This window comes from Schistocerca americana, chromosome 8 (assembly GCF_021461395.2).
Source record: "Schistocerca americana isolate TAMUIC-IGC-003095 chromosome 8, iqSchAmer2.1, whole genome shotgun sequence".
NCBI lineage: Eukaryota > Metazoa > Arthropoda > Insecta > Orthoptera > Acrididae > Schistocerca > Schistocerca americana.
Window position 1 is genome coordinate 99,156,400 of NC_060126.1, and position 22,633 is coordinate 99,179,032.

The 22,633-nt window shown below is 47.2% G+C and overlaps 1 protein-coding gene across 1 annotated transcript in view; it reads right to left on the bottom strand.

Annotated features, from left to right (window-relative positions):
- The window catches only part of LOC124545592, a 71,047-nt gene that overhangs the window by 5,735 nt on the left and 42,679 nt on the right, over positions 1 to 22,633 (bottom strand). Inside the window, exons 3-4 of the mRNA XM_047124540.1 lie at positions 22,069 to 22,202; positions 6,873 to 7,028 (exon numbers count right to left, since the gene is read on the bottom strand). Of these exons, the coding sequence (XP_046980496.1) occupies positions 6,873 to 7,028; positions 22,069 to 22,202 (290 nt within the window). The remainder of the gene's footprint in view (positions 1 to 6,872; positions 7,029 to 22,068; positions 22,203 to 22,633) is intronic.

Here is a 22,633-nt window from a genome sequence, read left to right on the forward strand (position 1 = left end):
ATCCAGTTCGGAAGACTATCATAAAACCATTACTTCCTCTTCTGAGGCAAGCTGGCTTGCAACTGTTCTAGCTGGCTCTGGAATGCTGAGACCAGAACGGTTTTGACGTCTGAGCTGATACAACACATATTCTATCGGTGACATATTTTGGTATCTCGCTGGTTATGGGAGGACCTCAGCATCAGACAGGCTCTTCATAGAGACACATGCCATGTATGTACTAGACTTGTACTGGAAAACAGCACCGCGATACAGTCTTATGAAAGATAGCAGCATGAGGACCGAGGAGTTCTGTGACGTATCGTTGCGCCGTCAGAGTTCTCTGAATTCCTGCCGCCCCTAACTTGAAGTATCAAGGCATGCTCAATGGTTCGCCACACCAGCACCAGGAACTACACTGCTGTGGCTCTCCAAAACACTGGATAATGGCTCACTGCTCGTCGTCGACACTCCTCTGTATTACGTCTCCATGCTCGTCGTCAAATATGTGGCGTCTAGGAAACCTGTGTACTCGGTTCGTAGACAAACATATGAAACAAATCGTATTAGCGGGTTTTATTGCAATAATATTAGAAACAACACTTCACTTTTGCAATTGCACATATGTTTCGCAAGCAAAATGTGACAAATGAAATAAGTAATCACAAGTTTGTGCTACGTAGACAGCACAAGTGTAGTATCTAGGGTTGATGCTTCTATACAAGTGCCTATCTTGAAGCAGCTTTTCAACTGGGGCGTCGCCAGTCGGTCGCGGCGCATGTCTTCTTCACGTAGGGGCCGCTGCTGTCGCGTTGTCGTCTTGGACAGGGGTCGGTGAGTGTGCGATTGGTTGACGTCTTCTCACAGCCATCTCTTCTCTATCGTTCCCGACTTGCGTGCCGGCGCTTGACTTTACGCCGTAACACTCTGGGGCTGTGCAGAACTGTGATTCATCACTGAACAGAGTGCAGTCCACGCTAACTGGTGATCGCAGAACTCCAAACGCAGGCGTTGTAGTGGTAACAGCAGCCCACACGTGGGACAGTAATTCCCTAGTGTAGCTACTGCTTGTCTCACACCAACGACGCGGGATGGTACAAAATGTGGCACCACTGGTCCGAGACTAGCAGTAGCCACACTACGGACTTACTGTCCCATGCTTGAGCTGCTGATAGCACTACAACACAAACGCCTCCTCTTATCATCAGGCAAAAGACTGTAATACACACAGTTCTTAATACTGAGAATCCTGGCTTACACGTATATTCCATTTTATTGCCTGGAAAATGAAGATTACGTTAATAGTGGCCTATATGATTTTCTCAGATAGAAATGCTATAATATTAAGAAATAGAACGAGAGCCTGCTATTAATCGGAAGTGCCACATGAGTCTTGTACAGAATTATTTTATAATCAGTATTCACACTGAAACAGTAGATGCAGCAGTTCTATGACACATCATGATACAACGCTACCAGTCACAATGATAGTTAAACTGCTCTGATTCAGTCTTGCACCTAAATACAAACAAAAATGTTATCGGTATTCTTTACTTTTATTACTTTTCGCCACTTGACACGTGGAACGATAACTTCTAATTACACGGTAAATGCGTGACTCACAGCATTTAAGAAGAGTTGAAAGAAAGTGTCAGTTTATCATTATTCTAATTAATCGTGTGCTTCCGAGTGTTCTGCCAGTTATCTTTTTCATTCTCTGCATTCATATTTCGACACCCGACTCAAATATGCGAGTTGAGCTGTTAGTGTCCTTGCTGCCTGGGTGGCTTCCAGGCAACAAGTACACATAACTGCAAAACAGCACCTGGATCGTGTGTCGAAAAATGAATGTGTACGGCTTAAACAATAACTCGGCAGCACACCCGACAACACACTATTAATCAATTGCGCCGAAAAAGCCTGACAGATAACATTATTATAAGCGTCTCAATAGCTTTCAATGGTTCAAATGGCTCTGAGGACTATGGGAGGTCAGTCCCCTAGAACTTAGAACTACTTAAACCTAACTAACCTAGCTAGGGACATCACACACATCCATGCACAAGACAGGATTCGAACCTGCAACCGTAGTAGTCGCGTGTTTCCGCACTGAAGCGCCTAGAACCGCTCGGCCACCGCGGCCGGCCTCAACAGCTTTCCTCAATAGCACCGCAAAGCGTGATTTTCTTACAAGGCAAGCGGTCCTGTTGTCACGTTGAAACGCACAATGAAATTCGAAGGCAGTGTCGTGACCGAAATACAACACTTAGAAGTCAAAAGACGTTTATTACTAAAACCACCGTACAACAACAACACACATCGAATACTCCAGAATACTGGTGTTCACAGACACTTCGAGTACTTCTGAATCTGCAAACGTAAGATATTTCAACAACAATGTGGTGGTCGGCTTTAAAAGTGGCTACCCGCAGCACGTCAGCCAGCGGTGCCAGCCACCACACCGCACTTCGTTCGGCATAACACATCGCACGTTACCTCTGCTGCGCAAACATCGATCCGATGTTCTCAATGGAGCCGACTGCAGCACCACGTCAACGATTATCTGTATGGCGACGTTGGCGGATCCTCGCGTTCTAGTCGTGTTGTTACATCCTTTTCACTAAGATTAGCGTCGAAAGTAACCTCTTCGTCGAAGTTTAGCGATTGTCGAGTGGTTCTTCCGTTTCCTTGAATGTCTCCTCGTTGATGTGCGTGTCTGGACTGTAGCAGGGTTTCATACAGAGGACGACATCTCTCCGCTTTTGTCTCCTAGATGAAGTGTCATAATTCTCGACTCCCTGTGTCACGTCCGACAAGGAATGAATGATATGATAAGACCGAAAGTAGCATTCTAGTAGCTTTTCCGATATCCCTACTTTCCGCATATGCGTTATTATCAAAACCAAGCCTCCTGGACTGTATCTCACTGGTTGGTGCTAGACACTGTAGCGCTTTCGGTCCCTTACCACGGCGTCCAGGGACTGTATGCGAGATAGCTGTCTTGCTTCTTCGGTCGCGAAGATGAAGTATTTCACGTAGGCATCCCGAGTCGTCCAGTTGAAACGGGAACACTATCCATTGTCGTTGCAGCCTCGCGACCATGCAGCGGAAAGAACTCGTTCTGCTGTTTGTGAACATCATGAGGGGCAGCACTGTATCCCAGTCTCTCTGTTCGACATCGAGAGTATATCTTCCAGCGTTATCTGAGGCCATACGTCTGTGTCTGAGGCCATACGTCTGTGGATCAAAGGCCGTGGCATCCTGTGAGCGATACAGCAACGTGAAATCATCTCTGATACCACTGTCCACTGGAAAATTTTTCAGAGATCGGAGATCGTCACACGGGGTTTTACATGTTTCAAAGTAACGTCTTTTACAAGGAACTTTGCAATACTCCACTGCTCTAGTGACACACAGTGGGCGAGATAATCAGTGAATCTATGGATTCGCGTTTGTCGGCTTCAGGACCCTCCGAAGGAGGTTGATTCCAGTTCGGTGGAATGGCGCTGCTGAGGGCGGAATTGGTACCAGATTCCCCAGACGGATCCTTCATGCTAGTCAGCTAGCAGAGAGAAAGGCGGTCTATCACAGTGGTGAATGGTTTGCCAAATAAATACGGCCGGGACTCGTTGATGGTCCACACAGTTGCAAGGCGCTGTTTCTCGGTGTTAGAGCATTTCGTCTTGGAGAGTTATCTGGAAGAGTAAGCTAGCACGTTTTCAGCACCTTGCTGAATTTCTACTAGAATTTCACCTGTACCAAAACGGCTACTGATAAATTCTTTCTCTGTCTCATTATACGATGTTAGAACTGGAGATGATGTTATTGCCTCATTAAGGACGAGGAAAGACCTTTTCTGCACCTCATTCCATAAAAGTCTATTGCCTTTTGCAGCTGTTATTGCAAGGGACGTGTCTTGGTACAGAAGTCCTTTATGAATCGCCGGTAGTACGACCACATTTTGAGACTTGTCATACCATGAATATTCTGGGGAGCTGAAGATCTGTGATTGCACTTACATTCTCTAGACTGGAACGGACTCCTTCGCAATTACCTGTATGTCCCAAGATTTGTATTTCCATAAAGAGGTAGTTTTTCAGATTCAGGGGGATACTTGTGGTTTGAACTCATTTTAACACTGTTTGCAGGTGGCTTAGATGTTCTCCAAATGTCTTCGGAAAAACGAAAATGTTATCCAGACAACAAAGACACGTCGTCCATTTATGGCGAAGAAGCAGGTTGTCTATCATATATTCCAAGATGGCTGGAGAGTTACACAATCCAAACGGCATAACTTTAAATACGTGGAGGGTGTCAGGAGTCGTGAAGATAGTATTTCATCGATCAGCCTGCCAGTGGCTTGCCTACATTTCCATAGCTGAGAAACACTTTGCTCCTTTCAAGTGGTCTGGCGTGTCATCAGTATGCAGCAATGGGTAGGTAGACATCGTCGTTGACGATTCTGTTCAGTCGTCAGCAGTCGATGCAGAAACGCCCTGTGCCATCCTCCCTCCTGAGGAGGATCACAGAAGATGGCCAAGAGCTCTCTGTAGGTTCGATAATGTCATTTTGCAGCATCTCCTCCACACCCTCCTAGATTATCTGTTCTTCAGCCAGCTGGATAATTAGTGGATTATCACTCACCTGCGTTGATATTTTGTTTGTAGTATGTCCCTATGGCACCAAATTGCTGAGGTCATAGGTCCCTAGGCTTACACACTACATAATCTAACTTTTCACACTCATGTCCGAGGGAGGACTCGAACCTCCGACGGGGGTAGCCGCGCGAACCGTGGCAAGGAGCCCTAGACCGCACGGTTGCCCCGTGCGGCCCTGTGTTGACATGGTATTCTACCAAGGGCTGCTTGGTCCGTCGTTTCGCCACTCCTGATTTGAAAGCATCTGAAAATTGACGCCCAGCAGCTGTCATTCGCCGACGTTGTTCCTCTGTCAGGCCAGATCCTATTGGCAGTTCGACTGTAGCTTCCTTCCTTGTATTGCCTGTTGTGGTAGCGGAGGAGAATTCTTTGCTGATGACTCTAAGTTACCTTATCCGGCTTTTTCACCTATCACTACGCACATACATTTAGGGATGAGTTGTGGCTGTTCACCTTCTGTCACGGAATGTAGTCTTGTTTATCTAGCGACAATAAACATTCAGTATTATATAAAAATAAGCCCCGGAATCAGCTAGGTTGCCCGTCGACGATGACATCAGGCCGATTTAGTGCACATGTTGGTGACTGTTACCCATGGGGGATTTTCACCCAGGTCGACATCACCTTCATAGATTGTAGCCCCTCTCACTTTCCTTGAAGTCGGCGAGTGACTTCTACCACAGTACTGTGTCGAGAAATGACTGTGACCTTATTGGGAGCGAAATCATCCAGGGTACGGCAGTGGACTTTCTCCCATATGTTGACTATAATCGTCTGCAGTCGACTGGCATGGATAGGACTGTTGTGATGGTTGACGTCTAGTAGAATAATAGCCGTCAAACACTCGTCTCGCCTATCTGCAGTGGCGGACGACGTGTCCAGGATGCCCGCAGTGAAAACGTATCAGCCTGTTGTTACATGTGCTACAAATCGGTGTTCATTTGTGGGCGTTTTACTTGATGAGGAAGCTGTGCCTGAGTTGGCCGACGCTGGGTTGTCATTTCATGGCGCTTTCTGCTAGTGGCGGAGATTGGTGTCATAGATCGATACCCTTCTTCAACATTCTATATTACCTCCTGACGTCTGGTGTCGATGTTGCTGATTGTTACCTCTCGCGTACTCGGTCCGACATTTCTGGCGGCCATACACTGTTTGTATCTCTTCCCTTACTATCTGAAGTGTGAGAGAGGCGAGCTCATGGTAGTCCTGCACAATTGCCTTAGGGACCACGTTCGGCAGTCCGTAATACCTCGTTCATGGGAATGTCTTCTGCTGAATTTCTGCTATTCGCTGGCACCACTTGATGAATTCCCTTGTCGTCCTGCCGTACTTCGCCAGGAAAGCTTGGAAGACATCTTCTGCGACTCCTTCCATCCTGTGTGAAATTTTGTCGACTTCTTTCGTACTCGGATTCAAGACGAAGCATAGGGCCGAACCATTGTGCATGTAAGACTGTGTCGTTTGCACATGATGCTGGGCCCTGTTCTTCAACTGTTCTTCCGTTAAGCGGACTTGTTGCTCTCTTCATTGTTCTCGAACCACTGTTGGGCTGTGCCGTCCAAGCTGAAGTATACGTTTGGTAAACAAATCATGTCATTCCATCTGTCATATTTGGCAACTTGGTCGACTTTGACATTTCGTAGGGTGCTGCCGAGTGTCCGCGGAAAACACCGCTGGATGCCTGATGTGATACTGACTTACTGAGGTTTTGAAATGCACAGGTCTTCAGAGTATAAGTATTTTAGTATTTCGGCTTTTGTCCATGTAGGCCACGGCTTTCACATAGCCTAGTTGGAATGTAGATAGTAATGTAGATGTTTTGAAGTACCTGGCGTCTCCACTAAACAGTGCTACGCCGAAACTACAAACAAGTAAGAATCCGAAGGCAGGGTCGTCAGTGGAGAACGACATGTAGAACTGAATGCACGTTTATTTCTGACACCAAGGTACGGCCACAACAGAACTGAGCTCCTGGATGGAGAATGCAGCTCTTCATGCGAACATCGAACATCTCATAATGCTGGTATTTATACAAACTTCGAATATTTCAGAACATAGAAACTTTACAAATATAAGAAATTTCAAGAGAATTCCAGAAACGAAGAATACTAGTTAGTTGCTGGTAATCGGGTTTGAACCGGCGACGCGCATTACGTCGCGGCAGTATCATTGTAAAGTACAGTTACGTTGCGTTGTACGAGGATGGTTGGATAATTGAGAGTGTATGAAACGTACCCAGACTGAGTGCACCGATCATTAGGGGGTCGCCGAAGTTGAGCTGCGCGGATCCCAGGCTGAGGACCTCCAGCGCAAAGCGCTGGGGTCTCCAGTGGACGTGGCACTCCCTCTGCACGCGTTCTGACTCCAGCCGCAGCTGCGCCGTCACGTTACCTGCCAACAGCAAAGTCCTGAGTGCACGAGCGGCCGGGGCTACAGCGAGCTAGCGTAAAGTACTATCAGCGGGGACACCTGTGGCGTGAGCGTAATGCACTACGGATGCCTCCAACATCAAACGGAAATTGTGACATCACTTCAGCCGTAACGTTGTTCGTTTGCGTTCTGCACTCACAAGAAAATATCACCAACTTTAATTAATATTTTAATGAGAATAAAGCACACTAACAAGTTACCTTCCCCAGCAGTCGCTGCCACGGAAAAAATAATTGTAACAGTACGAAGTTATGACCTTCTGAAAGTACAGCTTTTAAACTTTCATGAGCAAAGTTTGTTTGAGACGCGCTCCACCCCACTGCGGCCGCCCGAGCGTGAAGTACTGTACAGCGGAACGAGTAAGAGTTCTGTGCAGTACTACAGTGGTCAAAATAAATGTTTCATATGGCTTTATTGTCAACATTTGACACGACAGGTAACAAACCTGATTTTGTCTGTCGTTATAGTCAACTAAGAAAACAAAAATAACGAAAATAAACACATTTACATTTGACAGACACAAACAAAAAACAAAAACAAAACCTCACAAAAGATTCCAGCGCAAACACGACATTTTCATGAGTCACCTTGTGTGATACATTGGTCGTCAACCAACTGGCCTACCTGGCAACTGGAGACATTTTTGAACGCGGCTAGGCATTCGCTTTACCAAATTATCCAGATAAGCCTGTCGATATTGCCCCGTTCATCCACAACGGCCTCTGAGGCACTTGAGATCCTGGTGGGGCAGAACGATTGTAAACAGCTCGGTTTATATTTGCGCCGATACAATCTCAATGCATCTACGATCTTGAGGATATGGAATCCGCTCCGTCCTACTTATTCTTTGCTCCAGTAGAGAGGTGACAACAATATTCTGACGATTGGGACGTGCACTGCCGTCCATCAGCGTGAATCCCGCTCCAATATGTTCACACCATGGAGCCACAACCCGTGCAAGGATGTCGTCCCAATACTTCACACCAGATATACCCTCACGTATTGACACAAGAGGAACCGCCCTGTTACCGGTCTATGATGCAGTTAGGGTGTAAAGTTTGTCCTCGTTGCTCTCACACATATCAGTAGTGTCAGGATGGAGACTGACATGGGTCTCGTCAGGAAAGAGCGTTGTGTCCCACTGCTGCCTAGTCCACAAAGACTGGTTTCGTGCCGATGCGACACGAGCCGCTCTCCGAACCCTATGTAGAGGAGATCCCTTGAGAGACCTTCTGGCACGTAATCCCTGCTCCTGGAGCGTACATCGCATCGTTTGTGTTGACACCTGCACTCCTGCAGCAGTTTGGAGACGTATTGCATTGTGTTGATGGTATCTACTTCCTGTCATACGCAGATATCGGTCCTGTACACCTAGTGTTTTTCTCCCGCGGCCACTTCTGTGATGATCCTCAACTGATTCTGTCGCTAGAAACATGTTCCATTGTTCCACCGATTCACAGTGACGTTACATGCACCTATTACAGTGAGTGGCTCTGAGCACTATGAGACTCAACTGCTGAGGTCATTAGTCCCATAGAACTTAGAACTAGTTAAACCTAACTAACCTAAGGACATCACAAACATCCATGCCCGAGGCAGGATTCGAACCTGCGACCGTAGCGGTCTTGCGGTTCCAGGTTGCAGCGCCTTTAACTGCACGGCCACTTCGGCCGGCTATATTACAGTGAGCATACAGAGTCTCTGATCGTACGTTGATGTTTTCAGAACCATACTACTTCAACACAACTCTCGAAATGACGCACAGCACAAGTGCTGCAATGTTTACAGGTGACACGGTTGCCACAGACTGCACATACTGGCCCCTCACCATGGAAACATAGACTATTTCTGCAAGAATGACATTACAAACCCCCCCTGCAGGTTCGGGGGTAAGAATAGCCCCGCGGTATTCCTGCCTGTCGTAGGAGGCGACTAAAAGGAGTCTCCAACGTTTCAGCCTTAATGTGATGGTCCCCTAAGGGGTTTCACCGCTACATTTCCAAAGTTTCCGTTAGTGCGTACCATTCGGGAAAGGACGCCTTCGTGGTGCATCTTAAATCCATCTTGCCCTAAGATCTGGCACACCCGATTTGTCATGGAGTTGGACTTACATCGAGCTTCCGGTCACATCAGCTGCAGTGTTTTTCAGGTAGCATACGTTCCCTCCGTTGTGCACTTCTATCTTCGCCCTCGTGATATACATGGATATTCGACACCCGACATACAGCACGGTAGCCAGTCCATTGTGGTGGGGTTGTCATGTAAGCTCTTGGTGGTAGCCCCCTAACTATACAGGGATCCCACTGCTGATGCCTAAGTTGCCACCTCCCCACGTATGCCGAGGAGTAGATGCCTATACCTCTAGGGCATCAGGACTCCCGGCAAAGGCCATCCTACCAGGTGGTCTTTGCTGTGGCTGAGTGGCGCCCATGGGAAGAGCTCCTGGTTGGAGTGGGTGGCATCAGGGTGGATGACGCGCAATGAAGCGTGGTACATCATCTCTCGCTGGTGGGGCTCCACCAGCAGCCTCTAAGCGATCGAGGACTAACCTCAATGGCAAGAAATATGATCAGAGATCATTTCCCTCCCTGGCCACTCCATGGGAGGAACGTATGGCTAAAGATGGCAGTGCACGTTATTCACCCCGGTACCTCATCTGTACACGAGTTGATGGTGCATCATTTATGTCGACGAAGCCTAAGTTTTTTGTGGAGCATTTAGAGGACAAGTTCAGGGAGTTGGAGGGCTTGTCCAAAATGCGCTCTGAGACAGTTCTAATCAAAACAGCATCCTCTGCCCAGTCAGAGGTTGTCACTTGTAACAAGTTGGGGGATGTTTCAGTTACCATCACAACTGATAAGAGTTTAAACATGGTCCAGGGTATTATATTCCACAGGGATCTTCTTCTGCAGTCCGACGAACTACGCGCCAACCTAGAACGACGAGGTGTTCACTTCGTCTGGCGTGTCCATCGTGGTCCGAGGGATAATCAGGTAGCCACCAGTGCCTTCATCTTGGCCTTCGAGGGTGATGTCTTACCCGAGAAGGTCAAGGTGATGGTTTACCACTGTGATGTGAAGCTATATATCCCTCCTCCGATGCGGTGTTTTAATTGCTGGAACTTTGGGCATATGTCATCCTGATCTACTTCCGGCATCAGGTGTCGAGATTTTGGACGTCCTTCGCATCCCAATATTCCATGTGTCCTGCCTCCCATCTGTGTTAACTGCGGAGAACACCATTCCCCTTGCTCGCCGGACTGTCGGGCATTCCAGAAAGAATGGAAGAAGCATTCCAGAAAGAACGGAAGATCATGGAATATAAGACCCTAAACCGCCTGACCTACACCAAAGCAAAGCACAAATATGAGAGGCCACATCCTGTGCCAATGACGTCAACCAACAATGCTGCTGCAACAATGGTTCTCCCATCTCCCATGTCATCACATACAGTTGGCTCTATGATTCATCAGAATCCACCGGCCCCCTTGATTGTGGGGGGCACTTCACTCCCCGTTGCTTTTTTTCCATCTACTTCAGGAGCAACACCCCCCCCCCCCAACCATCAGGGACATCAGTTCCCACTTCCCAGCCGGAGACATGTAAGACTTCTTCGGCACCTCTCGCCAGGAAGGGGTCCCTTGGGGACCTCCCTTCGCAAATTCAGACCAGCAGAAAAGTGGACACCCACAAGTGACTGAAACAACCACCGGTCACTGGTTGTAGGGCCTCATGGTCATCGTCCGTCCCTGCTACTGACCCAGTGAAGACCTCCAGCAAGAACCACCAAAGGCACAGTGCGAGAAACAGAAAAGAGCATCCAGACATTGTGATGGCACCCATCCCACAACTTCCTACAAGCTCAGCGTCTGAGGATGAGGTTGAGATTCTGGCGTCTGCTGATGATCTGGATCATGCTGGACCCTCGGACGCAATGGATGTCACTTGCGCGGGTACTGAATCGGTGGTAGCAAGTGACCTAGTGGCATAATCTGCGTCCCCAGTTCCTTCACGTCTTTCTCAGCCATGGACAATATTATCCTCCAGTGGAACTGCAGCGGTTTTTTCCGCCATCTTGCTGAGCTCTGACAACTTATCAGCCTTCACCCTTTCCTCTACATTGCTCTTCAAGAAACTTGGTTTCCGACAATGTGAACCCAAGCCCTCCGTGGCTATCGGGGTTATTATAGGAAATGAGCAGCTTATGAAAGGGTATCTAGTGGTGTCTGCATCTATGTCCTTCACTCCCTTCACAGCGAGTCTATCCATCTACAAACACCTGTTCGGGTGTGGACACCACAGGCTGTTACTGTCTGCAGTCTTTATCTTCCACCAGATGGTGATGTCCCACACCATGTCCAGGCTGCGCTGATAGCCCAATTGCCGCCCCCCTTTCTGTTACTAGGCGACTTCAACGCCCATAACCCTCTGTGGGTTGGATCAGTGGCAACAGGTTGAGGCTCGACCTTTCCCTCTTAAATGATGGTGCCTTCACACATTTCAGTGTTGCACATGGCACCTACTCAGCAATCGACCTTTCGATCTGCAGCCCTAGCCTCTTACCAATAGAGTGTGCATGACGACCTGTGTGGTAGTGGCCACTTTCCGATCTTTATGTCAGTGCCACAGCGTCACTCTTCTGTGCGCCCTTGCAGATGGGCTATGAACAAGGCTGCTGGGACTTGTTCTCCTCTATTGCGGGTATTGTGCCTCTTTCTAATGAAGCCATTGATGTGGTGGTTCACTCGGTCACCACCGGCATCGTTACTGCCACAGAATCAGTCATTCCACGTTCTTCTGGGTCCCCTCGGCGGAGGACTGTGCCTTGGTGGTCGCCTGCGATCGCCGAGGTGATTGAAGATCGCAGGCGGGCGCTCCAGCGTCACAAGGGGCATCCCTCATTAGAAAACCTCATCGCCTTTAAAAGGCTCCATGCGCGGGCCCGCCGTATCATTTGCCAACACAAGAGGGTGAGCTCGGAACGGTATATCTCGACCATTGACCTCCATATCTCTCCATCGCCGGTTTAGGCCAAGATTAGGCGCCTCTAAGGCTATCGGACCCCTGTCAGCATCCCTACGCTCTCAATGAATGGAGTGGTTTGTACTGACTCCGACATCATTGCAAACCGCTTAGCAGACAATTTTGCTCTTAGTTCCACTTCTGTGAATTACCCACTGGCCTTCAGCTCCATTAAAGAACGGGTGGGAATGTCAGAGCCTTTCATTTCACACCTGCCATCCTGAATCCCACAATGTGCCATTCACTGAGTGGGAATTCCACAGTGCCCTAGCCACTTGCCCTGATACAGCTCCTGGGCCACCTTACGGCTCTACCACGCGTTAATCCAGTCCTGTCTGGATTATGGGAGCCTGGCTTATGGTTCAGTATCCCTATCTGCGTTGCGGGTGCTGGACCCAATCCTTCACAGCGGGATCCGACTTGCCACTGGTGCTTTCTGGACCAGCCCTGTGGACAGCATACTTGTGGAGGCAGGTGTCTCTCCACCGCGGTTACGGCGCCAACGTTTACTGGTCGCTTATGCTACGCATGTTTGTAGCTTGCCCGGGCATCCTAATTATCACGTCCTGTTCCCTCAGTCGGTCGTCCATCTCCCAGAACGTTGGCCCCGGTCGGGTTGTAAGATCGCGGTCCACATCAGAGAGCTTCTCTCCGGGCTTAGGGTTTTCCCTCTTCCCCCTCCTTTCCGCCACCCCTCCCCCCCCCCTGCGTACAGCCCCATGATGTGTGCCCCGCCCTCGCCTTCAGCTCGAATTGGCACAGAGCCTGAATGACTTAGTCCCTCCAGAGGCCTTCCGCCGCCGCTTTTTTTTTCCATCCTTGCCACGTATCAGTGCTCTGACGTTGTTTACACTGACGGTTCGATGGTTGCTGGTCGTGTCGGTTATTCGCTAATTCTAGGGGACCATTCCGAACAATGTTCCTTGCCGGCTGGCTGCAGCGTTTACACTGCTGAGCTGGTCGCCATCTTTCGTGCCCTAGAGTGTATCCACTCCTGCGCAGGTGAGTCCTTCGTTATCTGTAGCGATTCCCTGAGTGGTTTACGAGCTATCGACCAGAGTTTCCTTCGCTCTCGTCTGGTGCGATCTATCCAGGAGTCCCTCCATACTCTTGCCCGTTGCGGCCGCTCTGTGGTCTTTGTGTGGACCCCAGGCCATGTTGGGATACCAAGCAATGAACATGTAGACCGCCTGGCCAAACAGGCCACCAGTAAACCATCTCTGGACGTTGGCCTCCCAGAGACTGATTGTGAGCATTCTTACGCCGCAAAGTTTTCGCGGTTTGGGACGCTGAATGGCGCGATCTGATCACACCCAACAAACTCCATGCTATCAAGGAGACGACGACTGTGTGGCGGTCATCCATGCGAGCCACTTGCAGGGACTCAGTTGTCCTTTGTGGGTTCCACATTGACCGCACCCGGCTGACGCATAGTTATTTATTGCGTCGTGAGGACCCGCCTCCATGTCGCTGCAGGGCGGCTTTGACGGTGGTCCACATTTTGTTGGCCCGTCCCTTTTTAGCTGTGCTCAGGCAGACATTTGCGCTGCCTGATACGCTCCCTGCCCTTTTAACAGATGACACTGCCATGACCGGCTTAGTTTGCCTTTTATTCAGGCAGGGGTCTTTTATCACTTCATCTGTTTGTCTTTTTTTGTGTTGAGTCCGGCCTTTGGCCTAGGATTTTAGACTGAGTTTTTAATGTGTTTCTCGGTGGTTGGCTTTTCCTTTTTTGTCTCTATGGTCGGCCAACCACTGTCACACTCTGTGTGATTTTAATTCCTTTTGTCTGGTCTCTGTCTAAGCCTTTCTTGTCCTGTGTCGTCTGCCGTCTTTTCCATTGTTCGTTTTTATTCTGTGTGGGTGTTTGAAATTTCGGAAAAAGGGATCGATGAACATAGCATTCTGGTCCCTTCAATCCCAAAAACCAACCAACCAACCAGACATTACAAACAAACCGATATACTGGTATCATAACATATTTCTGGTTCACAACATTCAGTATTAAGTTTCGGCAATATCCAACATTTATTCTGACTATTGTATTTTGACACCAGTAATATGCATCTTTTAATTATGTCAAAGAGCGTGGTTTCTAGCCTGTAGCTGGCGCTAGAAATTTCTTTGTTCTGAACATGTTTGAATTCACAAATGCAGTGTAAATGAATGAAAAAGGCGACTGTCATTAAAGAAGTAGGATAGCGCTACTGAATTATTAACATCGTTGTTGTGCTCTATTTTCTCTTTGGATTTTAAAGGTGGCGCTGTTAAAGTGAAGTAGATTTGCAGCAGATGCTTCAACGTGTTTGGCACGATTAAATTATAAATCGGAAATCGTTAACTTCATTTGATAAAAATTCTAAAGTTGCTGAAGTTTATCCATTTCGATTTTGTAGCCTATACTGAGTGGTCAAGAACAAACTGGAAAGCTTGTAAAGGTGCTGCATGGCAGATCGTGGTGCAGTATAACGGCTAAGAAAAAAATTCTATGCGGTACGCTGTTTCTGAGTTGATTAGCATTGAAGTTAGCCAATTAGGCCGTTGCACCTGCAGATTCAAGCGGCCCGCCAGAGACGGTGTCGCCAAACCTGTTCCTACATCTACATCTACATTTATACTCCGCAAGCCACCAAACGGTGCGTGGCGGAGGGCACTTTACGTGCCACTGTCATTACCTCCCTTTCCTGTTGCAGTCGCGTATTGTTCGCGGCAAGAACGACTGCCGGAAATCCTCCGTGCGCGCTCGAATCTCTGTAATTTTACGTTCGTGATCTCCTCGGGAGGTGTAAGTAGGGGATAGCAATATATTCGATACCTCATCCAGAAACGCACCCTGTCGAAACCTGTACAGCAAGCTACACCGCGATGCAGAGCGCATCTCTTGCAGAGTCTGAAACTTGAGTTTGCTTAACATCTCCGTAACTCTATCACGCTTACCAAATAACCCTGTGACGAAACGCGCCGCTCTTCTTTGGATCTTCTTATCTCCTCTGTCAACCCGACCTGGTACGGATCCCACTCTGATGAGGAATACTCAAGTATAGGTCGAACGATTTTTTTGTAAGCCACCTCCTTTGTTGATGGACTACATTTTCTAAGGACTCTCCCAATGAATACCAGCCTGGCACCCGCCTTACCAACAATTAATTTTATATGATCATTCCACTTCAAATCGTTCCGTACGCATACTCCCAGATATTTTAGAGGAGTAACTGCTACCAGTGTTTGTTCCGCTATCATATAATCATACAATAAAGGATCCTTCTTTCTGTGTATTCGCAATACATTACATTTATCTATGTCAAGGGTCAGTTGCCACTCCCTGCACCAAGTGCCTATCCGCTGCAGATCTTACTGCATTTCGCTGCAATTTTCTAGTGTTGCAGCTTCTCTGTATATTACAGCATCATCCGCGAAAAGCCGCATGGAACTTCCGTAAGTATCTACTAGGTCATTCATATATATTGTGAAAAGCAATGGTCCCATAACACTCCCCTGCGGAACGCCAGAGGTTACTTTAACGTCTGTAGACATCTCTTCATTGAGAACAGCATGCTGTGTTCTGTTTGCTAAAAACTCTTTAATCCAGCCACACAGCTGGTCTGATATTACTAGTCTCTTACTTTGTTTATCAGGCGACAGTGCGGAACTGTTCCGAACTCCTTCCGGAAGTCAAGGAAAATTCTACAACAGATCGACGTCAGAGATATAGGTCTATAGTTTTGCGCATCGGCTCGACGACCCTTCTTGAAAACTGGTACTACCTGCGCTCTTTTCCAATTATTTGGAACCCTCCGTTCCTCTAGACTTGCGGTACACGGCTGTTAGAAGGGGGGCAAGTTCTTTCGCGTACTCTGTGTAGAATCGAACTGGTATCCCGTCAGGTCCAGTGGACTTTCCTCTGTTGAGTGATTTCAGTTGCTCTTCTATTCCTTGGACACTTATTTCGATGTCAGCCATTTTTTCGTTAGTGCGAGGATTCAGAGAAGGAACTGCAGTGCGGTCTTCCTCAGTGAAACAGCTTTGGAAAAAGGTGTTTAGTATTTCAGCTTTACGCGTGCCATCCTCTGTTTCAATGCCATTATCATCCCAGAGTGTCTGGATATGATGTTTCGATCCCCTTATTGATTTAACGTAAGACCAGAACTTCCTAGATTTTCTGTCAAGTCGGTACATAGAATTTTACTTCCGAATTCACCGAAAGCTTCACGCATGGCCCTCCTTACGCTAACTTTGACATCGTTATGCTTCCGTTTGTCTGAGAGGTTTTGGCTGCGTTTAAATTTGCAGTGAAGCTCTCTTTGCTTTCGCAGTAGTTTCCTAACTTGGTTGTTGAACCACGATGGGTTTTTTCCCGTCCCTCACAGTTTTACTAGGCACGTACCTTGATTGCCTTGAACTTTTTCCATAAACACTCAACTCTTTCTAAACAGATAAACCTTCCTCCTTTTTTTATATTCCTATTTACTTCCATATTCAGGGCTGCTGCAACGGCGTTCTGATCACTGATTCCCTGTTCTGCACTTACAGAGTCGAAAAGTTTGGGTCTGTTTGTTATCAGTAGATCCAAGATGTTATCTCACGAGTCGGTTCTCTGTCTAATTGCTCGAGTTAATTTTCGGATAGTGCACTCAGTATAATGTCACTCGATGCTCTGTCCCTACCACCCGTCCTAAACATCTGAGTGTCCCATTCTATATCTGGTAAATTGAAATCTCCACCTAAGACTATAACATGCTGAGAAAATTTATGTGAAATGTATTCCATATTTTCTCTCAGTTGTTCTGCCACTAATGCTGCTGAGTCGGGAGGTCGGTAAAAGGAGGCAATTATTAACCTAGCTCGGTTGTTGAGTGTAGCCTCCACCCATAATAATTCACAGGAACTATCCACTTCACTACAGGATAAACTACTACAAACAGCGACAAACACGCCACCAGCTGTTGCATGCAATCTATCCTTTCTAAATATCGTCTGTGCCTTTGTAAAAGTTTCGGCAGAATTTATCTCTGGCTTAAGCCAGCTTTCTGTACCTATAACGATTTCAGCTAAGGCGCTTTCTATCAGCGCTTGAAGTTCCGGTACTTTACCAACGCAGCTTCGACAGTTTACAATTACAATACCGATTGCTGCTTGGTCCCCACATGTCTTGACTTTGCCCCGCACCCTTTGAGGCTGTTGCCCTTTCTGTAGTTACCCGAGGCCACCTAACCTAAAAAACCACCCAGTCCACGTCATCCAACCCCTGATACCCGTGTAGCCTATCCAGCGGAACCCAAAGCCCCACCACCCTATGGCGCAAGTCGAGGAATCTGCAGCCCACACGGTCGCAGAACGTTCTCAGCCTCTGATTGAGACCCTCCACTCGGCTCTGTTTTGTTGCCTAAGACAGAACAAGAGACAGATACAAAAACTGGACGTGTGGCGGTAGCAAAGATGGAACACGAGCCCAAGGCTGAGCGGTGTCTTGCGCACGTCATCTACGCTATCAGAACAACTGACACTAATTCTGCCTGGCCGCTTGAATTTTCGCGTGCAGTTGTCTGACTGGCTAACTTCAATGCCAGTTAACTCGGAAACGGCGCACCGTATCGAATTTTTTCTTAATAACTATTTCTCAGCATAACCTACGCTGAACAGTCTTACAAGCGTTTCAGGCGTTTTATGACCACCGCGTGTACATGCAAGGGTATGCTGTAAAGTAACGCTTCCGAACTTTTTATGTGAAAACTCTTAAAGCTTTTTAAATAAGACAAACCTTATTAACAGTCTTCTTCTTCATTCTTCATGTCTGAATACATTCCCCCTGACGACGAATACATTTCTCGCAAAGCGATGTCAGTTTGTTGATACTGTCGGTATAGAATGTTTGACTTATTGACGGAGCCACAACTTCACCTCTGCGGGCGCCACTTCATCAGTAGGAAAGTGAAGTCCTCGAAGATATCTTTTAAGTTTTCGAAACAGATGAAAATTAGATGGGGCGACGTCGGACTGTATGGAGGATTGTCCATGACAGTGAAACCAGCGCGTCGGATTGCTGGAGATGTCGCACATTACTGATGTCGGTACAATCGTCACCGTACACAGCCTTCATCCTTCTATGGATTTCGATTGGAAGCATGTTTTCTGTGCTTAGAAACTCGATTACAACAAGATATTTTCACGCACAGACATAGTTACACCAACAATTCGGAGCCCTCGAGCGTCAGATGATTGGCTGGCTCTGAGCACTATGGGACTTAACAGCTGTGGTCATCAGTCCCCTAGAACTTAGAGCTACTTAAACCTAACTAACCTAAAGACATCACACACAACCATGCCCGAGGCAGGATTCGAACCTGCGACCGTAGCAGTCGCGCGGTTCCGGACTGCGCGCCTAGAACCGCGAGACCACCGCGGCCGGCTCAGATGATTGCAACCTGAGTCAACGAAGCGGGAAAATTGACCAAGTAGCAATGAAATACAGTGTAATACATCAACTGATATTGAAAACAGTATAACAATTCGAAGGCATCACATTTCAGCGCGCATGATGTCAGTGAAAGGCTATGGTTAAAATAATATTGAACATATAGATATATGGGGTTGGCATAATAAGTTCTCATATTAAGTACAATTTTTCACGTAAAATAACGTGTTCTCAAACAATATTTCAAAACACCTTGGAAAAATGTGTCCATCTTCCCCCCCCCCCTCTTCCCTAGCCTTCAATATCACGTGGACAGGAGGCCAGTGGTTGTCACTCTAAAGTACACCCGCTTCCCGCTCCGGCGTTAGGCGGCTGCAGTGGGGAGGAGTGAGTGACATACAACCGGTGTGCGTGAAAGTCTGAAAGTTGTACTCCTAGAAGATCGTATTTGCTTACTGAGAGAAACATGGCTCATATTTTCGAGCGGTATCCGTTGCTAGGGCCGGGTATCAAATATATGTGTGTGTGCTTTTCTTTCTCGTTAAAATATGTATTCAAGTTGATGACGATCCCTCGTAAGACTAAAACTAAAATATTGCATGTATGCCTTGTTTTCACAAATTTATCACCAACAGGGATAGTGAATAGTCGTTGCTGCTACTGATGAAATCAGAAGGCAAACCAGGAAAAATTACATTACATAGTTAAGTAACATAAAGCTCACAAAGCTCTGCTTATAATCATACTAGAAGCATGACCTTTACGCGTTGCCAAATATTGAGACGCAGTGTAACAAAGAGATAAAGTTGTAGGGTTGATTTACAAGACTGCACGGATATATATTTATAGACAAGTGCTAGACAAATTCCGTTGCGTGCTGCCAGTCTGCACTTCAATCTCTACACGTTTCTAGAAGTTTTATCTGCAAATAAGATTTATACATGACAGTCTGAGTCATTTTCCCTACACTACACAGATTTACAAACTGTTTTATTTATTTTATACTAATCATAATAGGTAACTGACCTGCTCTAACGTGAGGGATATGAATGTGCGATCAAAACTTTAGTTTTCGTGTATGAGTAGATGAACGAGGATAGAACGTAAAGGATAATGAAGTAAAACACTAAGTTTCATTCATAATTAGATTTTTTCGGGGTACTTTCACTTTGCAGTATAAGAAATCCATATCGCAATACGCCTGCAGTATAATTTGTTAAAACAGACATTTGGGAATGCCATCAAAAGCAGTACAAAACATTAAAAAAGTAGTGGTGCCTATTCCTTATTTCCTACGACAAAAACATCATAGACATATCGGATGTGGCACTTGTCGCAAACAAGCGAAATGCTTTGCATAGTTTTCTTTAAGGCCTCAAATCACATTCATTCTAGATATCGGATGGCAATTACTAAGAAGCGTATGGAACGCGCGTGTCAAATCCACGGCACATTTGATCGGAATATGTCTGCACTAGCGACGCAATGATACAGAAAATCTGCAAAGCGCTTGAGATCAAACATTGTGTGTTTGAGATTTACGGGCGCTAAACAGCGGGGTCATCAGCGCCCAAACGCATAAAAACAGGAACACATGCAGTGAAGGGACTAAGACGAACAGCGAACAAGGAGATTGGCTAAAAGACACAGACCTGACCAGTTCCAAATCCTCACAAACGGAGGCAAAACAAGAGGAGAAGGAACACACTAAAAAGGAAAGGAAACACAAGGAAAAGAGAATAGAAACCTAAGGGAAACAAGGAGGTAATCGTGAATGGCGGACCTCTTACCTAAAACCTGAGTGAGCCAGTCACCCAGCAGCACATTAAAACCCTCTCCCTAAAATCCGAGGCAACAAATTGGACACACAAAACCGTAAGACCTTAACCACAGCCGTTGCGTCATCTTGCAAAATAGAGGGCAAATCCGGTGGCAAAGAAACCACCGTCCTCTGGTCAGAGAATAAAAGACAGTCAAGTAAAATGTGGCGGACAGTAATCTGGACGCCACAAGCACTGCAGATTGGGGGGTCCTCCCGCCGGAGTAAAAAACCGTGCGTTAAGGGGCTGTGCCCGATGCGGAGGGGAGTGAGGAGAACCTCATCCCGCCTGCATGACTGGTAGGACGTACGCCATGGCCGCGTGGTGGCCTTGACCAAACGCAGCTTATTTTCACCAACTGCCAGCCACTCCTCTTCCCATTGACGCATAACACGAAAACGCAAAAGGGAGGTAACAGTATGGAGGGGGACGGCACATTCAACAACGTGAGGGAGGGAACATGCATCTTTGGCAGCCACATCCGCCAGTTCGTTTCCCCTAATACCCACGTGCCCCGGCACCCAGCAGAAAGAAACCTCCTTCCCCTGCCGTTGCAGGTGGAGTAGGGCATCATGGATGTTCTGGACGACCGTATCCGCTGGGTACAAGTGTTGCATGGTCTGAAGGGCACTCAGGGAGTCAGAACAGATGAGGAACTTACGACTGGAAACACATCTCATCTGCTCCAATGCCCGCAGGATCGCAAACAATTCGGCATCGAAGATGGTAAACGCCGCAGGAAGCCGTAACTTGACGACTCGATCAGGGAAAACAACAGCACAACCAACAGAGTCCCCCTGTTTAGAGCCATCCGTAAATACTGGTACATGGTCCGGATGCTGGTGTAAAATATCGGAAAATAAGGAGGTAAAAACAAACGCAGGAGTGCAGCTCCTCCGGTATTCCGACAAGTCTAAAAGGACGCTGGGCCTCTGGAGCAACCAGGGAGGCAGGCGAGTAAAACCCAGTCGATGGGGGGCCACACGCTCCACATTTTATTTTATTTATCAAACATTACACCACGCCATAGCAACATAACTTTGGAGGCAACATATGTTGGAGAAAGAAATTCTGCTCTGTGCATCTGAATGCTCACAGCGTAGATGATACACCTACAGTCTGTCTCGATGTTGAGACGAAGTGTGGTGGGTTTCGCTGCTATGGGGCCCGCCCCAGGGGTTTTGCTGCACCGTGATTAAATTTCACGTGCCTCCGAAAATCTTAGCTTCTTGCCTTTTCAGACACAGTAAACCTTTTTCATAAAGTAATTCACGCTTGTCTTCTTATTTTCACATATCATGCTAACTCATACATCTTTCTAACGTGAATAGTCTCAAAACCAGATCATTATATGGGCACCAGTCAGTGAAACAGAAGTGAAACGTTTACGTTGCGTATTTTACTGATTATTTATTTACTACAAAGTTTCTTCCTCAGCGATACTACTATGGATGTTTAAAATTGCTGTATAGGATATGTTAGGGCGATTTCCTCTAGAGTTTTAGACTGCTGTGCATCTTGACTGAAGAGATTATTGGTTGTCTTGACTTATATTTATGTATAAAGTTTCATTGCTCTGTTTAGTTCATTCTTTTGGAGCCATATTAAAATTTAAGGCTGTGAGACCCACCTCTCCCCGTCCTTCGCCCTCCCCCCCCCCCCTCCCCCCTCCATCGCCTCCTAGAGCCGGCGCTGGCTGGTACAGGAATCCACTTACAACGTCAAGAACCAAATCGAGCAGTGCTTACCGAAGACGAACTTGCACTTGCCGGATCCCACTACAAAGACCTCGATGAACTTGCCAAGCATATCGTAGTCGCTCTCGAACAGGATGTGCGGCGCTTCTGCCACCAGCGAGAGCTTGTCGGTCTCCACGTCGGCTCTGGAACAGCATGGTCTACCCTTAATACCACGGCTCCATCCTTATTACGTAGACGGGATTTCGGACAAAATTCCTGCTTTTTTCTTACACAGAGAAACTATATTAAGCTGAAATCATTGTATTAAATTTCCAGTAGAAAACAAAACTGGTCGATCTTCTTTCTGCCCAATCGCCCATGATGAATAACAGCAATTCCTGTGACTTCCATTCTACTACAGCAGTGCCGCAGTGCTCCATCCTCTCCCTGCTTCTGTCCGCTTTACACTGCTAACATGAGGAGGCCACGACCTGCTGAGCATATGCTGCTGTACGACGACAACACTGGTTTTCTAGCCCTTGACCCAAACCTTAAAGAAATCTCACCAGTCCTTTCATCTCTACCTCAAACCATTTAAGTATTGGCGCAACCAGTGGCTCCTCAAACAAACTTC